The 24,400-nt window shown below is 38.6% G+C and overlaps 1 protein-coding gene across 2 annotated transcripts in view; it reads left to right on the top strand.

The window, feature by feature from the left end:
* Window positions 1–24,400, top strand: part of SPECC1L (sperm antigen with calponin homology and coiled-coil domains 1 like) — a 141,107-nt gene that overhangs the window by 56,046 nt on the left and 60,661 nt on the right. For both annotated transcript variants that reach the window (XM_045459260.1, XM_045459259.1), the window contains exons 5-9: window positions 1,042–1,249; window positions 12,953–13,026; window positions 14,406–14,581; window positions 18,828–18,991; window positions 23,050–23,141. In XM_045459260.1, the coding sequence (XP_045315216.1) occupies window positions 1,042–1,249; window positions 12,953–13,026; window positions 14,406–14,581; window positions 18,828–18,991; window positions 23,050–23,141 (714 nt within the window). The remainder of the gene's footprint in view (window positions 1–1,041; window positions 1,250–12,952; window positions 13,027–14,405; window positions 14,582–18,827; window positions 18,992–23,049; window positions 23,142–24,400) is intronic.

Raw genomic sequence — 24,400 nt, 5'->3', positions numbered from 1 at the left:
CGTTTAAGTAGACAGAATGTTCTGCATCAGCATTATGCAGCTGCAGTACACACCGTGCTTACCAAAAGCCGGTATCATTTCTGTGATATGTCATTCACTTTTTGTAGGCTGATTTTGTTTTAAAGCTTGAGAATGGTTTTCCTTTATTGGGATACAGTAAAACATATTCTTGAAAAAATGTCACTTTCACTGCCTGTGAGAGGATGGGACTGTAATTATAACAGAATTTGTCCCTAGGCTAGGTGCGCCCAGGGGCACATAGAGGACTATGTCTTGTTGCTGACAAGGAAGGACCTTAGAGATCATTGGTCCAGCCCCCTTGTTTTATACGTAGCATAATAGCAAGGACTTATGCAGAACTACAGCCTGGGGTTGCTGGCATTCTGGCCAGGGGTCTGTGCCCCATGTCATTGCTGATGCAGTGTTTATTTGCATGAGTTACCCAATTATTCTATCTTCCATTTTATTTCCTGCTTTAGGGCACTGGTTTTTAAAGAAACACTAGTATATCTTTGGCCAAAATTTAAATAATTTAGATTGTAATTTTTTAGTGATGATGTTTAGAGATACAAGTTAGGGTATGTATTATTTGTTGGAACATATATGTTGGAAGGCACTTTGAGCTAATACTTTTGCAATAACAGTATTTGAGAATTTGTTTCCATTTTTAATTTGGTAATGAAACTGTCACAAATCAGACATCTTTGGGGGGGGTGGGATGGGAGAGGGATATTAATTATTAATCAAATACATGTCTTTGGTCCATACTTTGGAGAAGGGAAATTTTTTTAAATTTCCTCATAAATAATCTAGTTAAGTTCAGTGATATGTCAATATAATTTGTCAGTGATATAGCAACAAATTATGTTTAAGCATATTATAGAGTGCTTTTTCATAGATTCATACAGTTACTACAGAGCTAGTTTTAGCTCATACCTCGGAACTCATGCTTTGCTTCCTTTGAAACAGTGTGTACATCCATTGTAGAATTTATCTTAGAGCAGCTCCTACTTTTCTAATGTGCACCATCGTTCTATACAGGTAGAAGATGAATACCGAGCCTTCCAAGAAGAAGCTAAGAAACAAATAGAAGATTTGAATATGACATTAGAGAAACTAAGATCAGAGCTGGAAGAAAAAGACACAGAGAGGAGTGACATGAAAGAAACCATCTTTGAACTTGAAGATGAAGTAGAACAACACCGAGCTGTGAAACTTCATGACAACCTCATTATTTCCGATTTAGAGAGTAAGTGATGGGGGAGCTTTTCATTCCTTTTGTTGTACCCATGTTAACGAGCGGGGACAATTTGCATTCAGTAACAAAATGAAAATTGGTTGCTGTCACTGCTGAAGTGGACAGGCACAGTAGACAGTGGCCTGCAGAAATACACATGTGGCAAAGCGTATTTCACACATTAGCCAATAGTCTTTGGACTGCTATGTTTTGTTCATAAGGAAGAACTGTTAAGAGGAAGCATTGCTTCAAAACTGTGCTTGGTTACAGAAAATCATTTAAGGAAAAACTGATTGTTATTTTATTTTTTTAGATCTTAGGAAAAGCCATTTATTGTTCTAATGATCGCAGGTATACTGAGACAAAAATCAGTCATCCTTTATAATCTTATGTCTAAAGCACAGGTTTTTCTTTATTTGTCTGGTTTTCCTCCCAACCATGGAGATTTTATGATCTGGTAGGATTGAAACTCCTATTTTAAATTGCTTTAAGTTTTTTGAAATTATTTTACAATTATTTCACTTACAAAAAAATCGCAAAACTAGTACAAAGCATTTCTGTGTTGATAGTTTGATGAGGAGCAAAAATTTGGTTGATCTTAAAATGTCTTCCCACAGACTATTTATTATGTTGCAAGTGAGGAAGAAGAAACAACCAGAAATTATTCAGTGGAAAAATTGGGCAACACTTTGACCTCACTGGTGATCCTGTAAATAAATGACAGAGGCACAGAGAATCAGACTCACCATCAGCTGGGCCATATTCTGGCTGAAGCATAACTGTAATGAATCATAAAGAAACATTAAATAGGGGCACCTGGGTGGCTCAGTCGGTTAAGTGTCTGACTCTTGATTTTGGCTCAGGTCATGATCTCACAGTTCGTGGGTTCGAGCCCTATGTCAGGTTCCATACTTGATAGTGTGGAGCCTGCTTGGGATTCTCTGTCTCCTTCTCTCTCTCTGCCCCTCCTCTGAGCATGCTCCCTCTCTCTCTCTTCTCAAAATAAATAAATAAACGTAAAAAAAAAAAAAAAAAGAAACTTTAAATAGACAAAAAATTAATGTTTTACTAAAAACACAAGAATGTGTGGCGCTGTATTCCTCAGAACTGCCAGTGTCATAAAAGACAAAGACTATAGAAAAGTTCTAGATTAAAGGGGTCTGAGGAGACATGAATTAAATGCAATACCTGTGCCTAGACTCTGTCTAACACTGTAGGGAAAATGCTATAACAGGTGTTCTGACAGAACTGGAACTTTAAAAAACTAGATAGGACAAAAGTGGATTATAGATAAACGTATGTAACCATATCAATTTATAAAGTTGATAACTATACTGTTTATGTAAGTCAACGTCCCTATTCTTACGAATCACACACTGAATATCTAGAGGTAAAGGACCATGATGTATATCCTTAAAGGATTCAGGGAAAACATCAGGGATAGATAAAGACAGACAGGGATAGAAGATGGCAAATGATGAAAAAGATGGGTAAACAGTTAACATAAGCACAACTGTGTAAAGTGGTCATATGGGTGCTTTTTGTACTGGTTTTTGCACCTTTTTGTGAATTTGAAATTATTTCCAAATAATACATCTTAAAAATTCTTAGTGTTCTTCATCCAGATTCCTCAAATGTTAACAAATTTTAAGTTGTAGTACACTTTAATGATAGCCAGGTGGGGACAAGGAGAATGTGAATAACCTTTTTGGATACATTGATTAAAGCTTTTCAGCCTTGTGGTTCATGATACCGATCCTTTGAGCTCTGTGTTATTCCTTGACAGAGGATCAGTAGGCAAATACAGCGTTGGGCCAGATCCCATGTGCTGTGGGCGCAGAGGCAGGGAGGTTTGAGCTAGTTCCAGGAGAGAGTGGGTCATTTGCAGGAGTCCTAAACATGTCTTTTGCCAGTTCTGAGCTCTGGCTAGTTGGCTTGGCATCTGTGGACTGACCCCAAGGTTATTCGGAACATTTTGAGTCATTTGACTACTGAAGTAGCTGACTGTGGGACTCTTTTCTTGGAGACAGTTACAGTCCTACAGATAAAACTTTCTCATCTGAAATTGTGAAAAACTTTGGAGAGTTTAACATTTGTATCTAGTCTGTATTTCAGTGTCTCTGAACGGAGAGGATTTATGTAACTGTATTTCCTAAATGTAAGAAGTTCTAAAGTTTTTCAGATTAACTTGGAAGTTGAGTGCATTTTCCATGTAGTACTGATGACAACCTTTTCCCTTGCAGGCCTTTTGATTTGAACACAGAAAGAGTGACACCTTGTGGTAATTGGGTTAATGGCTAGAAAAATGTTAGCTGATAAGGATTCCTGGAATGAAAAATGATTGACAAAATAAAAATTATATAAACTTTATGTGGATTTTTATTATGAAGTGGCTGAAAATCCTGAATAAATTTTTTTTTAGCCCGGTATCTTCTCCCCCCAATTTTTTTAAAATGAAAATTTCAAATATAGATAAATACTGCAAACATGGTAGAGATAGCACCCACTGCCTAGATTTGACAGTCGTTAATGTTTTATAATATTCTCCTTCCATGTGTGTATCTGTATATGTGTGTGTTTGACTTGAGTAGTAAGTTGTAGTAAGTTGTAGACTCCATGAGACACTTAATATTTTGGTGTCATGCAACTCCTGTTTTCCTTATAATCATATCTACTAAATTTGGCATAATTCCTTAGTATCCATCTAATAGCTCACATTCAGATTTTCTCACCTATTCTCAAAATGACTTTTAACAGTTTTCTTAGGAACCAGGATCCTGTATTCTGATACGAGTTAATTTATTTCTTAGTGAATTCTAGCACTTGGTATTGATGCTAAGTCATCACTTGGTATAGGGCACTTGATAACAAGGAACGCTGTTAATTGAGAAATTGAGATTTTCTTTTTAAGATTTTGTTTTTAATCTCTACACCCAAAATGAGGCTTGAATTTACAACCCCTAGATCAAGAGTCGTATGCCTCACCAACTGAGCCAGCCCAGGTCCCTGAGAAATTGAGCTTTTCATTTGTGGAATATTTTAGCAACCATTACCATACTCAGTTTTAGAACTTTTTCATCACCCTAAAAAGAAACTGTACCCATTAGTAGTCACATCGACTCCCAAATGATCCTGACTTTGGAATTAGTGATGAGGATTTTAAAGCAGCTGTTGTAACTGCACTCAGGGTGTTGAGGAAAGTCTGCCAGTAATGAATGAACAAATTGCAAATCTCAGGAGAGAAATAAAAACTGTTTAAAAAGAACCTAATATGTATTATAGAACTGAGGAATTTAACAGCTAATTTAAAAAGTTTACTAAATCATTAAAATAGTTTTTAAGTTTATTTATTTTGAGAGACACAGAGACAGCGCAAGTAGAGGAGGAGAGAGGGAGGGAGAGAGAATCCCAAGCAGGCTCTGTGCTGCCAGCGTAGAGCCCAACACAAGTCTTGAACTCACGAAATCATGACTTGTGCCAGATCATGACCTGAGTCATGTGTGTCAGATCATGACCTGAGCTGAAACCAAGAGTCAGATGCCTAACTTACTGAACCATCCACTAAATCATTTAAACAGCAAATTAAAAACATAGAAGAGCCAGTGAACTTGAAGATCAGTCAGTAGTCACTATCCAATCTGCAGGACAGAGAAAAAAAAAGATTGAAAAAAAGGAGTACAGCATCAGTGAGTATGGGACAGTATCATAGGGCGTAACATGTAGTTGGAGTCCCAGATGGCTTTCCAGATAACATCAGTGCCATACTGATTAGATTTGGCCTGCAGTACCTTTTAGTACTATTTGGATTTAGCATCCAGATTAGAAAGATATGATACAAAATTCACTCAGTAAATAAATACTGTTAAGACTTCTGATTCAAGATGATGGCATGAGGCCACACATATACTTCCTCTCCCTCCCAAAATCCTAGTAACATGGTCCTGCCATGTAATACAAAAATTACAATGAATCTGTGGGTGCCTGGGTGGCTCAGTCGGTTGAGCATCTGACTTCAGCTCAGGTCATGATCTCGTGGTTCTCAAGTTCAAGCCCTGTGTCAGGTTCTGTGCTGCTAGCTCAGAGCCTGGAGCCTGCTTCAGATTCTGTTTCTCTTTGTCCTCCCCTGCTTGTGTCTGTCTCTCTCTCTTTCTCAATAATAAAAACATTTTTTAAAAAGTAAAAAAAGTTTACAATGAAACTAAACCAAAGATAGAAAATAGGTGAGGGGTCTCATCAGTAGATCAACAATTTTGAGTAACTTCTGGAATATATAAAGCAGATAGAATTGGAGTTATGGAGAAATCAAACAGAACAGGAAAAAAAAAAAAACCTACAGTCCAGGAGAACACTGAAACTCTGAGTATTGATGTTCCCAGCCAAACTTTGGGGGTGGGGTACTAAAACCTCTTCCTCAGGGGTCATAGGGTCTGGGACGATCAGTAATTTCAGGCTGTGGTATAAGATTGTCAGCATTTGTACCACCGTCTCCATTGTAGAGTGCTGGCTGTAGTGTTTGCCCCAGGCTCAAATTTATTTATTTATTTATTTTATTTTTTTATTACGAGAGAGAGCTTGAGTTGGGAAGGGCAAAGGGAGAGAGAATCTTAAGCAGGCTCCATGCTTAGCACGGAGCCTGACGCATGGCTCGATCCCACAACCCTGGAATCATGACCTGAGCCGAAGTCAAGTTTCACATGCTCAACTGATTGAGCCACCTAGGCGCTCCTCGAATTCTTTTTCTAAATAAGGTGGGGAACATGGTGCCAGGGGCTCCTGCCGTAACTTCGGTATCAGAAAGAGAAGTAAAGCCCTGCCTGAAGTAACAGCAGGCTGCCATGTTGTCTTGAAATGAAGACCACACATAGGGAGAGGCAATTTGGCCCAGCAGTGAAATGGGGACACACACACACACACACACACACACACACACACACACACACACACCTGTTTCCTTGGTTGAAGCCACCCACTTCTGCCTCCAGAAGAGGGCCCCCTGTAGGCATATATCATCAGTGGAGCCTTAATCCAGTCATTGCATTGAGGGGAGAGGCCTGTAGTTAGAACAGTGACTTCTACAATTATTGAGAGACGTGTGGAAGTCACTGATATTAATTATCCTTGTCCTTTGTAAGAAAGGCCAACCAGGACTTACTGGACATTTAGTTTCTTAAAAGAGAAACAGCAGAAAGAAGCAACTCAACTGAGCCTGAATAAATTAATGACTTCACTGCTAGTCCAGCAAACCAAAGCTGAGTGGTGTTGAGGGTAGTGGCATGAACGAGATCTCAGGTATGGCTCAAGTGATGTGCCCATCAGTTACAGTGACTTTTTTGACCACTTTGTATTTGTGTAGTAATGCTTGCTGTGTGCTTGCATTTATGTATAGCTCCTTTCCTGCCCTCTGTAGTTCCTGAGATTGGGGGCTAGGGCCTGACATCTAGCAACACAGGTTTTGCGCTTTTACATGGAACACTATTGACTATGGTGAGTAAACGTGGCTTGAGATTAGAGAAGTAGCAGAAGGAAATGGAGGAGAGTTGTATAATTCTTTTTTTTTAAATTTTTTTTTTTTTTTTTTCAGCGTTTATTTATTTTTGGGACAGAGAGAGACAGAGCATGAACGGGGGAGGGGCAGAGAGAGAGGGAGACACAGAATCGGAAACAGGCTCCAGGCTCTGAGCCATCAGCCCAGAGCCTGACGCGGGGCTCGAACTCCCGGACCGCGAGATCGTGACCTGGCTGAAGTCGGACGCTTAACCGACTGCGCCACCCAGGCGCCCCAAGAGTTGTATAATTCTTGATGGGAAAGCCTTTTTCAACAGTAGTGGGAAGCCATAAAGGAAAGTTTCCTATTTGACTATGTATTACTGAAATTTTCAGTTCAGCAAAATAAAAGTACCATAAATAAAGGACTTTGAGAGAAATATTTGTAGCACATATAAAATATATAAGGAGAGTCTTATATGTATCAATATATATATATTGACATATATCAATGACATTAGGATAATCCATTAGCCAAAAAGAGTGTATGAATAGGTAAGGCAGAAAAGGTGCGAAAAGATGCTTGACTTCACTAATAAACTCTAAAACAAGATGCCAGTTTTCACTTGGCAGGTGTGAAAAGTGAAAAAAGTTGATAGTGTGTAGGAGAGGAGAAAAGGGACCTCTTGTGTATTGTCGGAAGGAGTATAGATTGCTGCAGCCTTTTCGGGGTATTGATCAGAATTTAAAGTACAACAGTACTTTAGCAACAATGTTTAGAAACATTCTTACTAGTTTGCAAATATAAGCTTAGATACGTATGTTGCAGAATTACTGGTTACCACAAAAACTTGGAAGTTGAGATCTAGTTAATAACCTGTGAGCACAGTGCATCCCCACTGGCTGCCATTTCATCAGTGAGGATAAATTAGACAGGTCTATGTGTACAGCCATAGATGGAATAAAGCAGATAATGGGACAGTAGAATATGAGCTGTGTGTATTATTTCTGTAATTAAAAAACATACAAGTTTTAAATACAGCATTACATTGAAATGGTGACCAGGCATGATGATTTCCTTAAGAAATACTGATACAGTGTATTCTGTACAATAAATTTTATAACTTGGTGACTTCTCAAAAAAATTTTCTGCATTCTTGAGCTGGATCCTTCTAATGGATTGACTTGGATCCTGTCAATAGTTCCGAGTTGTCCTTCATTACTTCTTACAGTTCTAGAAATGTGTCTGCAAGAAATATCTGAACAATTGTGTAAAGATACTCATCGTGTTTATGACAAAAATTGTGGAACCATTCTGTTTGTCAATAGGAGATTACTAAAACAAATCATATGTCCAACTGGTGGAATACTAACAGCCATCAGATAGTGCTGTAGATCTGAATTGATTAATAGTTGTCCATTATCTATCTACTGCTAAGTAGAAAGGCTTATGAAGAAGTATAATTAGTATTATCCCACTTTTAGGAAAAAAGTTCACACACATATGAAGTCTGGAAGGATATATGCCAAATGCAAATAATGAGTAATTTTATTTTTACAATGCTTTTCTGTTTTCCAGACTGTTTATTGTGAGCATGCATTCCCTTTAGAGTCGAAGGGAAAAAGTTGTATCTACTTTTGGCGGGGGGGGGGGGGGGGGGGGAGGGGGAGAAGGGGTGATAAAAATGAATAAAAAATAAAAAAATATAGTAGTAAATGGTTTATTTGAAACTCATCTGTGTCCTCTTTCAAAGCATCAGGAATTGTGGTTTGGGGGTAAAGGTGTGGCCTGGTGGCTGGATGTACTGCCTGCCTCTCCCCTCTGCTCCTAAGGCATGGTATTTTAACTGGTATTTTACTCTTGCCATTTCTCTTCCTCTAGTAATTGCCCCTGATGTTAGGTGGAGGTGCTTGATAGGATGTAAGGGTCTGATGGTACTGGGATATCAGTATTCTGAGGAGTTTCATGGATTTGGAGGGCAAGAAAGGTTGCTTGTGAACTTTCGTTATTTTCTACCCCCAGGAGTCACAGGTTGAGCCTGTGCCCATGGTAGTTGCCCAGTAACATCAGCATGCGTGATGGGTATATAACTGGAGCCGGAACGAGGGCCTGGTTGATTGTTCCTTGTTTGTCAGGGGTGAGAGTTCTTGGTAGTGAAAAGATTATGAACCCCATTATTAAATGGGCAGAGCAGTGCCCAGAATTGTTCAGAGCAAAGTTGGTCTAATTACAGTGAGAATAGCAATTTACTTGATTTCTAGAATAAAAATAACATTGTAAAATTGAGTTGTAACTTGTAATTAAAAATGAGATCATAGTAGTACTTCTGTTCTTTGGTAGAATTTAATGTTGCTTTTGAGTTGAAGACAGTAGATGGCAGTGTCCCTCATTGTAGAAGAACTTGGAAGAGGAAGGAAACTGCTTTTACAGGCCCCAGAGTTGAAGACTAACAGTATCCTTTCGTGTAACCATTAATTGGGCCAGATGGCAGTTTTGCTAAGATAGTCTTCCAAACAAGAGCATAAGTACACATTCCTCTGTTTCCAAGGAGGAAAAGCCTGTTGTCATTTTTAATACTTTATGTTACAAAGTGAAAATACAGTTGATTCATGAAGTTTAAATCAATTCCCTAGAGACACTTGTAGTGTACTTCATTCTGCCTAAATGTCTCCATTGGCTGCCAGCTTCCTTTCTATTTAAAAGCATTAATAAGACATGACGATAATAAATACATAGTGCTGAGTGTGTAAGAATGTCCTTTTAAGAGTAGTGATTATGTGGCGGGTAAAGAGAGAAGGATAAGAACAAAATAAATGAATGAAATTTGAGGTTTTATGATCAGTCTAAGATGGCCAGGTGGCTTCACATGTCACTTGAGAACAAAGACACACTAGATGTTAAATTGAACAGTACTAAGATTTGCTGTCATTTGTCTTGTGTGAATTATATATAAAGATAGGTATATATGTCCTTTGTGACCAGAAGAAAAAGAAAATGGTTTTTAGCAGAGGAGGAGAAATTCACATTTTTTTGTTCGCTTGACTATTTTAATTATGTTTTGCATTTAAATATAGTGTAAATGAAAAATATAACTCCTAGTGTTTTCAACACTAGAAATATTTCAGTTTCTGTCCTTCTTATCTGTGTCTGATTATATCACCAAGACCTTGAATTTGTCTACATATAGGTAATAGGGAGCTGAGGTCCCATGCTGGTTCCAGAGTTATCCTTGCTTCTGGAGATATGGATCAGGGTATTGGACTCACTCATCGGTGTCCACTTTGCCCTTAACCAAATTGAATAGCCCTTTTGACCCTGTTTCCAAGTTAAATGAGGTCTGAGGCAGCTTATACAGAGACAGACTTCTAAAGTTTAATCCTTTTCATTATAAAAACATCCTCTTTTCTGTCCCTAGGAGGGTAAGGACTATATCTTTTTTCCCTTTCCCTTGTATCTTAAGCATCTAGAAAAAAGCCTGGCACAAAGTACGTACTTATGAGGTATTTGTTGAATTGATGTAAATTTTGAACAGTTTTTATTTCAAAGGCCCAAAATTGGTTGAAGAATTTTGTGGCGATGAATGGGAGGGAGTTAACTACTGGCTACCAAAACTGGCCAGTTTTTCCCCCCATGTTTTACTCATTTATTTTTTTTTCCAGCTTTAGAAAATTTATCATCATTATATATTTATAATATTACACATATAATTGTTATAAATATTCTAGGCTTTTATGTTGTTACTGAAGTGAATTCATGTCATTTAAAAATATATGAACACAAATGTATCAATGCTGAATTAAAGGTATCATGTCACACAGGTTACAACAGAGCAGGTTTCTGATGGAACTGGGAGGGGAAGATAAGCAGTCTAAGAAAAGACATTATCAGCACACCCCTACTTTTGTGTGTTGATTAAAAACTAATAATTTGTGGGGCACTGGGTGGCTCAGTTGGTTGAATGTCCAACTTTGGCTCCGGTCATGATCTTGTGGGCTTGTGAATTCAAGCCCCTCATCAGGATTGCTGCTGCCAGTATGGGAACTCACTTCAGATCCTTTGTCCCCCTCTCTTTCTGCTCCTCCCCCACTCTCTGTCCCTGCCTGCGCACACACTCTCAAAAATAAATAAACGTTAAAAAAAAAAAAGGCTAATAATTTGTTAGCTTAAGGAAGTTTTTTTCCTAAGATTTTACACCCAGCATGGGGCTTGAACCTACAACTTTGAGATCAGAAGTCACATACTTTAACTGGCTGAGCCAACCAAGTGCCCCAAGATTGATTAATTGATTGATAGATTTTTTTATTCTCTTGGTTTTTTTTTTTTTTTTTTGAGTTTATTTATTTAGAGAGGGAGCATGCACGAGTGGGGGAGGGGCAGAGAGAGGGAGAGGGAGATAATCCCAAGCAGGCTGTGTGCTGACAATGGGGAACCTGTGTTGGGGCTCGAACCCACGAACTACAAGATCATGACCTGAGCCAAAACCAAGAGTTGGACACTTAACTGACTGAGCCACCCAGGCACTCCGAGATTTTTTTTTTAAGATTTTAATTTTGAGTAATCTCTACACCCAATGTGGGGCTTGAACCTACAACCCTGAGATCAAGAGTCGCATGCTCTACCGACTGAGCCAGCCAGGTGCCCCTTAAGAAAGATTTTTTGATTACATGTGACACTGCATGCAGGTGTTCACTATGCCTAGGTTCCTACTACAAAGTGTAATGAATAGGAGAGAATTTTTACCAAAAACACCAATGTCTATAGTGATGATGTCCCTGATAATAAAGAGTTCAGGGGCGCCTGGGTGGCTCAGTTAATTGAGTATCTGACTCTTGATTTCAGTTCAGATCATGGTTTCCTGGGTCATGGGATCAAGCTCTCCATCGGGCTCTGTGCTGAGCAAGGAGACCTCTTAAGATTCTCTCTCTCTCTCTCTCTCTCTCTCTCCCTCCCTCCCTCCCTCTCCCCCCTCTGCCCCTCTCCTCTGCTTATGCACCCTTTCTCTCTAAAATAAAATAAAAAAATTAAAAAAGAAAGTTCAGACCTGTCAGTGGAGTATTTTTTAAAACTCCATAGGTTATGATTTTAGTATTGCTTTCTCTTTCTCCTTCCGTTAGCTTGCATGTTTCAACATTTATTCCGTTTACAGTTCTACCGTGTGCCAGGTGTTGGGACTGTGAAGTTACCACATAGCTTCTGACTTTGAAGTGTTTCCAGTCTAGTGGTCAAGACAGATGTATAAAGAAATTTAATAGTGTTGGCACTAACAGTCAAACAGTTGGAACACAGAAAGGATAGGATTCTCCTGCAGTGGGGGACAACTGGTAAAGTTAGAGTATTTGTCTCTAGATATCAGTGCCTTTTCTGGTGCTTAAGCCAAGAGAAAGTGCTGAGCTATCAAAGTAACCAACTGTGATAGACTTACTTGGTGGCATTTACCAGTGTGGCACCTCCTAAGACATTTCCTCTTAAGCATGGATTTTTGAGCAGAACCTCCAAATAGAATGTGACTTCCCATACATTTCTCGTTCCAGGGGCACCAGTCTTGACTGTGCCTTCACATTTGCATTCCCACTGTATCTAGAATGGTACTTTGCATATTAGCGGTACTAATTAAATGTTTACAGTGAATGTGGAATTATATGAAGAAAATTTATATTATGCAAGAACTAATTTGAGGAGTATTAATTTACTTTATGAATATACCACTTATTTTGTAAAGACTTTCCATAGAATTCATGTAAATAGCAGCTCTCCAGGGTATTATATAGATAATGAAATCTGTAAAAATTTTTCTAATTCACCACTTTCTTAGAATTTCTTCCAGTGTGTAAAGTAAGTTATGCTTTCATAAAGAGTTTAGTTTAATAACCCTTTTGATTAAAAATTCACACTTTAATAGTAGTTAGTGTTATTTTGATTGGTTATGAGCCAACAATGTGCGTGTTTCTAACAATTGATTTTACTTAACTTTTTGTTTCAGAATTTAGACACTGAGGAAGGAAGCAATCCAGAAATTGTGATTTAAATTTGGTATTTTCCATAGAAAGTAATATTGGTTAATACTTGGATTGAACATTCTTTTTTTCTTTTAAAGTTTTGTATTAAAAATAAAGTCTTTGGGCAGGATGACCTTTTTTTTTAATGTTATATTTAAATTCCTCCTCCCTTTATATTATTCCTTTTGAACACAGCTTTAAGAATAAATATTTAAACTTCTGTGCTCTTTTCAGATACGGTTAAAAAACTGCAGGACCAAAAACATGACATGGAAAGAGAAATCAAGACACTCCACAGGAGACTTCGGGTAGGATAAATCTTCATGTATTATCTCATTAGAAAACCTAGGTTTCTGAAAGTTGAGTGCCATGTAGCCTGTGACTGTGTTAGCATTCATCTTAAGCTTCAGATACGGTTAAAATACTGATCCCACTGGGCTTTGGGCAGAAAGTAAATGGCATCATTTCAAGTTGGGATCAGTGCTAGATTCTGGATAGAAGAATCTACTAGTAATTTATGAGTGGTAATTTTTAAAAGATGGATTTAGAAAGCAAGTGTTATATTTTGGAAAGAAAGTTTATAAGCTCTTGATTAGAAAGTGTCCCAAGCCAAGCTGTTTCCATTTGGGTTTTCTGTCTTCTGTGGATTTGATCAGCTTGCCAATAGCAATGCCACTCTGATGCAGATTGGGGAAGCTCATCTCATAGTTTGGGTCCTGCCTCAGTTACTTAGGCTATATTCATGGTGTCAGAAAATTGCTTTGGGGTGATGGATGCTGGGCCTGGGAGTGGACAACTGTGGCTCTGGTGGAGGAGACGCCCTGGGGCGGCGGTGGGGGGGTTGCCCACCCAGCCACACCCGCATCCTTCATGACTGTGGGAAGCAGCAGATCATACAGTTCCTTAGCTCCTCTTTTTGTATGATTTTGTCTGCCTAGTTTGAGTTTTGTGTTTTTCTTCTGGCTTCCTCTTCCTTTTCCTTTACTTTTGATTTTTTTTTTCCTGTTAGTTTTTGATGTCAGGATATTTATAGTTTTTCATGTAAAATCTTTCAGTATGGTTCACACACCATTTATCTACCTTCTTCAGCTTTTCAGAGGTAAAATGCTATATAAATTTTAAATAATGTGTTTATTTTCTTTTTTTTTTTTTTTTTCAACGTTTATTTATTTTTGGGACAGAGAGAGACAGAGCATGAACGGGGGAGGGGCAGAGAGAGAGGGAGACACAGAACCGGAAGCAGGCTCCAGGCTCTGAGCCATCAGCCCAGAGCCCGACGCGGGGCTCGAACTCACGGACTGCGAGATCGTGACCTGGCTGAAGTCGGACACTTAACCGACTGCGCCACCCAGGCGCCCCTAATGTGTTTATTTTCATAAGACTTATAAACTTGCATAAGGAAGGGAGGCTTGACATTATTGTCATTCATACTGATTGAGCACTCGTGCTTGATGCCTTAGCAGACAGATCAACTAGAAAATCTTTTCCTCATTAAGAACAAGTTTACTACTATTGATTGTATTACCTGTTGCCTGTTAGAAATGGTAATAGCAATTCTCTGGGATTTAGAAGAAATTAATCATCATTTAGGACAGTGCATTACAGTCTGAATCATAAATACATTTTATTGTTTTTATAAGTTTTTATTACTTTCTTTTGGAAATAAAAATTTAGTTTTTTAATATAGGAAGAATCTGCAGAATGGCGGCAATTTCAAGCTGATCTCCAGACTGCTGTGGTCATTGCAAATGACATTAAATCTGAAGCCCAAGAGGAGATTGGTGATCTGAAGCGCCGGTTACATGAGGCTCAAGAAAAAAATGAGAAGCTCACAAAAGAATTGGAGGAAATAAAGTCACGCAAGTATGTTTTAAGAAGCCAATTGTGCGCTTACGTTTTAATAGAGAACGCTTAAATCCCAATTTTGTGATGTGGTATTACGGAAAGAATGTGGGGGTTGACACTAGTATGACTGAGTATGGATGCTAGTGGGAGTTACTCAGCTTTCCTGGCCTCGTTTTATGACACCTGTAAAATAGCACAGTCTATATGGATCTTTCAGAGCTGTTGGCAGTGTCTGTAATCAATAACTCTGAAGGGGCCAGAATGGTACCTTATGGTCTCTCCTTTCCTGTGTCCACACACTCCAGTACTGTTACTTTTCTTTAGATTAATAGCCTCTGATTAAGGATGTATACTCTGGAGGCAGACAGGCTTGGCTTCTTTCCAGTTCTGCCTCTTACTGGCTGTGTGTTCTTGGTCAGGCCACTTAACTTCCCCAAGCCTCAGTTTGCTCATCTTTAAAATGGAGACAGTACTGCCTGCTTTACAGTATTGCTGTAAGGCTTAAAGGAGATCTGTCTATACAGTGCTCAGGGCAATGATGAGTATACTTTAATATTATTAGAGATCCAAATAAAGAATGCAAAGTGAGTTTCTCTCCATCACTCAGCTTGAGGAGTTTTCACTTGTTGTAATGTTTATAACCATCTGGATCTTTATAGTAGTGTTTTTTCCCACCTAACATAGAGGTCATTGGAAACCCATGTAAAGTATTAGATGAGATGACATTTGTGATATGCTCTGAGTTCCTCAGTGAAACTCCATCTAATGAGTGGAGGAGGGGGGCAGTAGTTTTTATGTTTGAGGATATTACTAAGATTTTGATAATGGCTGGCTGAATCAGTAGAGCATGTGATTCTTGATCTCAGGGTCGTGAGTTTGAACCCTACTTTGAGCATAGAGTTTACTGAAAGAAAAAAAAAAAAGAATTTGATTATGCATTACTTAAGTAGACAGAGGAAAAAATATAGAAAAATATTTAACAGGGTATCATTGAAAAGCTATCTTGTCTTATTGTTGCTTAGCTCTAGTGTATGACCCAGAGAAAAGTATTACTAAACCATTTTTCTTTGGCTTCCTTAAGCAGAACGTAGAATGAGGTGGAAGAGTATTGTTTCTCTATTGGTGTAAAACACCTATTACTTTACCTTTTTTCTGTATACTGTTAAATGAATGGTGTATCAGAAATGTTTCATTCTAAAGCTAACCCGAGTAACTGAAATTCTGTTCTTATAGAATCATTCCATTGCGTCCTAAAGATGTCTTTGATGTAATAATTTTACTAACTTTTGGTCCTTGAGTATATTCTTTGTAACATTCCATGTGATGAATGGGAAGTATACATAAAGTACTTGGCACTCTGTCTGCTATATACCCAAGTACAAGGTTGTCTCCAGGAAAGCTTTCTGTGATTGTTTTAATTTGAGTTTTTTTCTGACTAGCAAACTATGGGTATTCAGATTTGGTGGATATGGATATTTCTTGAAGACGAATTAAGAGAGATTGTCCATGTCATTTCAAGGAAAACAGCTGGTCATATTTGTTGCCAGTGCTAAAATGTGGGCTTTCAAGTGAATGTTAGGATTTGGGGAAACTTGTATCCACCATCGCAAGCTTGGCAGCTTCCCATATTTAAAGAGTTTCCTGATGAGATCACTGGGGATATAAACAAATGTGACTTTTAAAAAATAAATCCTATGATGACAGATGTCAACATTTGGAAAATTCAGGTAACTCAGTGAACACTGAGTATGACCAATGCATGATCTTACACAGTCACATATGGGTAAAAATCTATTTAAAATGTCAGGTAGACTAGGAGATTTTTATTTTTTTAAATTTTTATTTATATTTATTATTTTTCAATTTACATCCAAGTTAGTTAAAATATAGTGCAATAATGATTTCAGGAGTAGAATCCAGGGATTCATCCCCTACATATAACACCCAGTGCTCATCCCAACAAGTATCCTCCTTAAAGCCCCTTGCCCATTTAGTCCATCCCACCACCCACAACCCCCCAGCAACCCTCAGTTTGTTCTCTATATTTAAGAGTCTCTTATGTTTTGTCCCCCCTCCCTGTTTTTATATTATTTTTGCTTCCCTTCCCTTATGTTCATCTGTTTTGTATCTTAAATTCCACATATGAGTGAAGTCATACAGTATTTGTCTTTCTCTGACTAGCAAATTTCTCTTAGCATGATACACTCTAGTTCCATCCACATTGTTGCAAATAGCAAGATTTCATTCTTTTTGATCGCCAAGTAATACTCCATGTATGTATGTATGTATGTATGTATGTATATATGTGTGTATATATATACACATGTATATATATGTTGTGTATATACACACACACACACACACACATATATATATATCCATTGTTTATCCATTCATCTGTCAATGGACATTTCGGCTTTTTCCATACTTTGGCTGTTGTCGATAGTGCTGCTATAAACATTGGGGTGCACCTGTGTCCTTTGGATAAATACCTAGTAGTACAATTGCTGGGTCGTAGGGTAGTTCTATTTTTAATTTTTTGAGGAACCTTCATACTGTTTTCCAGAGTGGCTGCACCAGTTTGCATTCCCACCAGCAATGCAGAAGGTTCCTCTTTCTCCACATTAGGCTAGGAGATTTTTAATGGACAGAATAGGAAAAGTTTATTCACATGGTTTCAAATTCCACATTGCACCTAACTTTTAAGTAACCACCACTTACTACATTTTGGTATAGTATCAAGGAAAAAGTCTCGGTTGTCTAAAAAGCCACAGTTATCTATTTTAATATCATTAAAACAATCTTTTCCAGCTACTACTATCTGTGAAGCTTGTTCTTTTTTATTTTGCAATAGACTGAATAGAGAAGAAATGAGAATCTAGCAGTCTTCTATTTTGTTTTAAGTTTATTTTTTGAGAGAGAGAACGTGTGCGTAAGCAAGTGGGGAAGGGCAGAGATGGGGAAGGAGAGAATCCCAGCAGGCTCCACACTGTCAGCACGGAACCCAGCACAGGGCTCAATCCCATGACTGTGAGACTGAGACCATGACCTGAGCCAAAATCAAGAGTTGGATGTTTAACTCACTGAGCCACCCAGGTGCCCCTAGCAGGTGCCCCTAGCAGTCTTCTATTAAGTCAGCTATCAAAGAGATATGGAGAAGTATAAAAACACTGCTGTTCTTCTTCCTTTTCCTTTTTTTTTTTTTTTTTTTTGGTTTTAGAAAAGAGTTGTTTTTCATAAAAATATGTCATATTGATAAGTCCTGGGTTTATTTTTATTTTTAGTTCGTTAAATATTTTAAATATGTCTTAGTTTAAATTTCCATTACAATAAATGTCAATAGATATAAGCCACATAAAGAAAAGCTCTTTGGGATCCTCAGTAATTTTTAAGAGTGAAAAGGGGCTCCAAGACCAAAAAGTTTGATAATCACTGTTACAGATTCTTTGTTAAACCTTCTGAGCATGAGACCCTGTGGTACATCTGGAGGAAAAAAACTGTCAGAAGAGCCAAGTGGCTACCAAAATTTCCTAAGGTCTGACTTTGTTTTTGTCCACCTATAATCTTACTTGATAGTTTTATGACATGCACAAACTCTGCAACTGAATCTCATTACAGATGAAAACTTTTGTCAGCTCAGTGAATTAGAGCTGGCCAGAAATAAAGTGTAATTGATTTTTTTCAGTGACTCATGATCCATCACACTGAGCATCTCAGAGACTCATGTTACTAATATGGGCCCAGGCTTTTTTTTTTTTTTTTCCTTTGTAGAAATCTATTTGGAGACTGTAGCAGATTTTGTTTTAAAGAATATGAGCTTTGATTTCATTTCTTTGTATTTCCATGTCTATGCATGGCATATTAGATCCTGCTAGTACAGATAATCCATATGTACTGGTGAATTCCCAGACTCTTCAAAGCAAGACAGAACCTTGAAATCCCCAGTTCTGAGTCAAGATATTTGGCCAGTCCACTTCCCATTTTACTGCTAATTGATTACTGATGTCCTCACCTTACACTTACTCAGATGAAAATGGATTCTGATGGTTACTTAACCTATTTAGTATAACCTGATATAAAAATTTTAATATCATTTCCTGGAATTTACCAAGCAAATGAGAATATTAGACTAGGTAATTTACTCAGCTCTATTGATAATGTCTTTTTAAAAACTGATACTTTTTAGTGCTTTTCAGTAGGGAGGGGAAAATGTGTATTTGCTAGTATATGTGTAAAAACTCCCTGATTTCAATATTGTTTTCAGGCAAGAGGAAGAGCGAGGCCGGGTGTACAACTACATGAATGCTGTTGAGAGAGATTTGGCAGCCTTAAGGCAAGGGATGGGACTGAGTAGAAGGTCCTCAACTTCCTCTGAGCCAACCCCAACGGTAAAAACCCTCATCAAATCCTTCGACAGTGCATCGCAAGGTAATTTCTTATACCCTATGCCATGGGCAGGCAGTCATTATTCACTTACCATCAATTCTCTGGCCTGGTTTGATTTTCTTTACCATCCTACTGTCTAAGCCTCATCAAATTTCATGTAATATTAATGAGTTAGTCTTACAGTCAGATGACTTTAGCAGGAGACTTAGGATCTGTTCAACTTCAGACATCTTGGTCTCAGACTTGGTCTTAAGATAGTCTTGGGATTTTGAGTGTCTTCTCTGTGCCTAAAATCTTCCGGATGTATGAATTCAGCTCTTTCCCTTCCTCTAAATTCCTATAAGTCTATAAATCCAAAGGCCTGCTTGACATTGACACTCAGGTATCTCCTACACATCTTCTGTCCAAAACCACACTCTTGTCCTTGAGCTTCAGTCTTTCCCCTTGTAAGTGGCAGCACTGTTCTACCCAGTTAATTAAGCCAGAAATCCTCCTTCCTTAAATCCTTTTTCTTTTTCACCTCCATATGTCGGTCTAGCCTCTAGCAGACACATCTTTGTTCTGTCTACTTCTCTCCATCTCTAGCAGCACAATCAACTGCTAGTACCAACCGCCATATCTTCTAATTTCGTTCTCTCCATTTCATTTCATGACAAAAAGATCTTTTTTTTTGCTTAAACTCCTTTAGCTGCTTTATTATGGTTAGAATGAAATACAGATCCCCAGATGCCTACGTGGTCTGACCCTGCCTTCCTCTTGCCTCAGTTGGATCACTCTTCCCCTGCTCTCTATACTCCTGCCTCACTGGACTTCAGTCCAGAAATAAGTCAGGCTCCATGTCACATGGGCTCTTCTGTACCCAGAAGCTCATTCTTCCTACCTTCAGATGCCTGCGTCCTTTTCATCTCTCTAATCCTCAGCTCTGGGAAAGGGAAAAAGATGTAATTTTTATGTTTGCTTATTTATTTTGAAAGAGAGAGTGAGCACAAGCAGGGGAAGGGGCAGAGGGAGGAGAGAGAAAGAAAATCCCAAGCAGGCTCTGCACTGTCAGCCTTAGCCTGACGCGGAGCTCCATCTCACAAACCATGAGAGCATGACCTGAGCTGAAATGAAGAGTTGGATGCTTAACTGACTGAGTCACCCACGCACCCCAGGGATGTAGTTTTTAAAAACAACTAAATGGGGGACACCTGGCCGGCTTAGTCAGTAGAGCATGTGACTCTTGATCTCAGGATTGTGAGTTTGAGCGCCACGTTGAGTGTGGAGATTACTTAAAATCTTAGGGCTCCTGGGTGGCTTAGTTAGTTAAGTGTCCAACTCCTGATATCTGCTCAGGTTGTGATTTTGAGGAGGTGAGATTGAGCCCCATGTCGGGCTCTGTGCTGAGCGTGGAACCTGCTTGGGATTCTCTCTCTCCCTCTTTCTGCCCCTTTCCCACTCACTCACATGTGCTTGTGCTCTCTCTCTCTCTCTCTCTCTCTCAAAATAAGTAGACATTTAAAAAATAAGTAAAATCTCAAAAAAAACCCAACTAAATATAATGTGTCATAAAATTTATATTTTCTTCTAAAAATTCTTTAAACTTCATGATAGGCTTTATTCTAATTCACTCTAATAATAGAGTTTCTATAATCTATGTTCTATGACTATACACAAATCAGTTTTCTTTGACTTAAAATCAGAGCAAAAGTCACTTGTATACTCACACACACTGTTGGTACAGATGTTTTGGAGGACAATATCTTCCAATTTAAAATGCCATATTCAGAGACCCTGAAGTTCTCATACATAATACTGGAACAAGTTTATAAAGATACATAGATACAGCTATACACACAAAGTTTTCAATGTAGCGTTGTTTGAAAAAATGGAAAACCTGAAAATTGCTTATGTGCCCATTTAAAGGATTAAGTCAGTTATGACCCATTAGTACAATAGAATACTGTGCATTTTTTAATAAGGATGAGGTCAATCTCGAAGTACTGATGTTAAAATATGCCTGCAATACTTTATAGTAAGTTGCAGACTAGTATTGTATAGCATAATTTTGTTTTTTCAATACATAGATTTTTGCACTAAAAGTGCAGGAAGATGCACTTGGAACTCTTGTTAGTGGCTACCTCTGGGTAATATGATGGACTAAGATGAAAGAAAGACTTACAAAAATCTATTCTTCTAAAATGAAATAATAACGGAATGTCTACACTAAAAGTCATGCAGTTATTCAAAATATTGATGAAACGAGCTGTAATGCAAAAAGATGATAAATCTGCTTCTATACTGATCTTTTTGAAAAAACAATATCATAGGGGCGCCTGGGTGGCTCAGTCGGTTGAGCGTCTGACTTCGGCTCAGGTCATGATCTCGCAGTTCGTGAGTTCGAGCCCCGTGTTGGGCTCTGTGTTGACAGCTCAGAGCCTGGAGCCTGTTTCAGAATCTGTGTCTCCCTCTCTCTTTCTCTGCCCTCCCCCACCCCTCTCTCTCTCTCTCAAAAATAAATAAACATTAAAAAAAAAAAGAAAAAGCAATGTTATAATAAAATATATCTAAGTGACTCAGCAGTTCCACTGCTTAATTATATGTGCAAAACAAGTTAACATAAGTATTCAGATAGTTGTACACAAGTGTTCATGGCAGCACTTTTCACAACAGCCAAAATGTAGAAACAACCCAAATGTCCATTAATCGATCAGTGGATGAACAGAATATGGTGTGTCCATCTGATGGAATATTATTCAGCTATAAGGAGGAATAAAAGAAGTACTGATACATACTACCATGTGGAAAACATGCTAAGTGAAAGCAGTCAGACACAAAAGACTTCAGGTTGTAAGATTCCATTTATAGGAAATAGGCAGAATAGGTAAATCCATAGAGACAGAAAGCAGTTTGGCGGTTGGCAGGGGCTCAGGTAGAGATCAATGGGAAGTGATTGCTTAATAGATACTGAGGTTCCTTTTAGGGTAATAAAGATGTTTTATAACTAGGTAGAAGTGATGATAGTTACACAATCTTGTAAATATACTAAATACCATTGAGCTATACATTTTAAAATTACTTTCTATTATGTGAATTTTATCTCCATAAAAAAAATGAATCTAAAAATAGCTGTTTAAGGGACGCCTGGGTGGCTAAGTCGGTTAAGCATCCAACTCTTGATTTTGGCTCAGGTCATGATCTCATTCATGGTTCATGAGATCAAGCCCCCACATCGGGCTCTGAGCTGACAGTGCAGAACCTGCCTGGGATATTCTCTCTCTCTCTCTCTCTCTCTCTCTCTCTCTCTCTCTCTCTCTCTCAACATAAATAAACTTAAAAAGAAATAGCAATTTAAATATAAGTGCTTGGCTGCCTTAAAAGGTCCACAGTGATCTATAGTGATCTACTTCTTCATCTTTTCTCACTGTGTGATATGTCTGATTTCATTGGTTTGTCCTGTTTTGTATTTAATTTAACTTCAAATGAATAACCATTTTTATGCACCCTCTACCAGAATCTGTACCAAGCCCAAGTATCTAGAAGTGAGTAAATTATGAATCCTACTTTTGAAGAGTTTAGTTTAGAGAGGGAGACTGACATGCGAGTGAATAATTACACATCATGCATTAAATGCAGACCAGAAAATACTTGTGAAGTGATGAACTCCACAGGAGAACATGAGAAAAGATGAATAGGAGCCCAGCGTTCCTTTGTTTCTTGTTTTTGTTTTCCAGTGTTCCTTCGTTGAATATGCATCCACTGTGGGTCAGGCTTCTCACCTGATGCCTTTATGGAAATACTCCTCTTGGGTTTTTTGAACTTGAATTTCATTGGCTTATGGAGGTCTTTAACTACAAAAGTTAATTAAATGGCAAAGATGAAATGACTGGCATAACCAGGGTTGAGAATCGACGCAAGGACTCTGAGGAACAGGCAGTCCACCTAGTGTCAGGAGAAGCACCACCTGCTAGGCACAACTGTGTCTGTGTTGTGGAGGTTAGATGTCAGGACGGTTTCTAGGGGAGCCAAAGCATTGGATAATTTGGGAACCTTTCAGGGGAGACCAGTTATGAAAGCATCCACTGTACGGTGATACACTCAGTATTTGTTTGTTTTTGTAGTACCAAACCCTGCTGCAGCTGCAATTCCTCGAACGCCTCTGAGTCCAAGTCCTATGAAAACCCCTCCTGCAGCAGCTGTCTCCCCTATGCAGGTAAGTGTCCATTACCATGTAGGCTGTGAGGACCTCAGCACTTGAAAGTCCTCTTCACAGTCATTTACAGTTACGTTAGGGGGGCAGTGACAACCTCATGAGGGATGTACTTGGAATTGTGAAATGTTGTAAGTATCCTTACATTGAGATAAATTATGTAAAGGTCAATTTTGTTACTCTTCTGAAAGTCTCCAATAATAGCAGTAGCTAACAGGGGTTGAGTAATTGCTGTGTGTTCTACACTGTTCCAAATGCTTTATAATGTGAATTCATTTAATCCTTAAAACAGCTCTATTGAGTATTTGGTACTGTTCTTACCCCTAGTTTTCACATATAGAAACTGAGGCCCAGAAAGGTTAAGCAGCTTGCTGAGGATCATATAATGAAGAAGTAATAGAACTGGGATTCGAACCTGGGCATGTGGCTCCAGGGACCATCTCTCTAAGTAGAAGCTGTAGTTGGCATGTCTGAGTCTCTACTATATAACAGATCACTTCAAAGCTTAGTGGCTTAAGACAGCAGTTGTATTATTTTTCACATTTCAGTGTTGACCAGGCAGTTCTTTGCTGGTTTTGCGTGGGCTCACTTCTGCAGCTGCATTTAGCCGTAGGGTGGTCTGGGGCCTGGGTCACCAGGGATGGCTGGGTCACTCTCTCCATGTGGTCTTTCCTCTCAGGTTCCTTCATGGTACAGTGTCTCAAACTCCATGAAGGTGAATGTGGAAGTTAGCAAAGCCCCTTAAGACCTAGTCTTGGAACTTGGACAGTGTCACTTCTGTCCCATTCTTTTGGTCCAGCCAAATCATAAAGCTAGCACAGATTCAGAGTGGGAGGGTTCTGCACAAGGCATGAATTCAGAAAAGTGTGGTTCATTGTGGACCATTTTATATCACAAGGGCATTGCTAGCACAAGGACATTGCTAATCCATTATAGACAAGTCTCCAAAGTTGCTCTTCGACCACTGTGGAAATGCAGACCAGAAGCAAGGCAGATGGCTATTGCTCTGTAGTGCCCAAGAGGCCCTCTCACTGTGCTCTTGTTGGTTAGCCACTTTTGGAAAGAATGGCTCTGGTGGAGTTTTTCCACTTAGGTGAGAGTAGCCAAAGAAAAAATGGCCTTCAACCTAGTACCCTGTGATACAGGGTAGCCTTGGCCATAGGGTTTGGGAGCATTTTATTTGTGAGTGGAGACTTTTGTTCTGTGTTAACTATTATTGGCCATGTATTTTGCTAATGGATACTTTTTTTTTTTTTTTTTTT

This window comes from Leopardus geoffroyi, chromosome D3, assembly GCF_018350155.1.
Source record: "Leopardus geoffroyi isolate Oge1 chromosome D3, O.geoffroyi_Oge1_pat1.0, whole genome shotgun sequence".
In the NCBI taxonomy this organism is placed as follows: domain Eukaryota; kingdom Metazoa; phylum Chordata; class Mammalia; order Carnivora; family Felidae; genus Leopardus; species Leopardus geoffroyi.
This window is presented reverse-complemented; position numbering and strand designations above follow the sequence as displayed.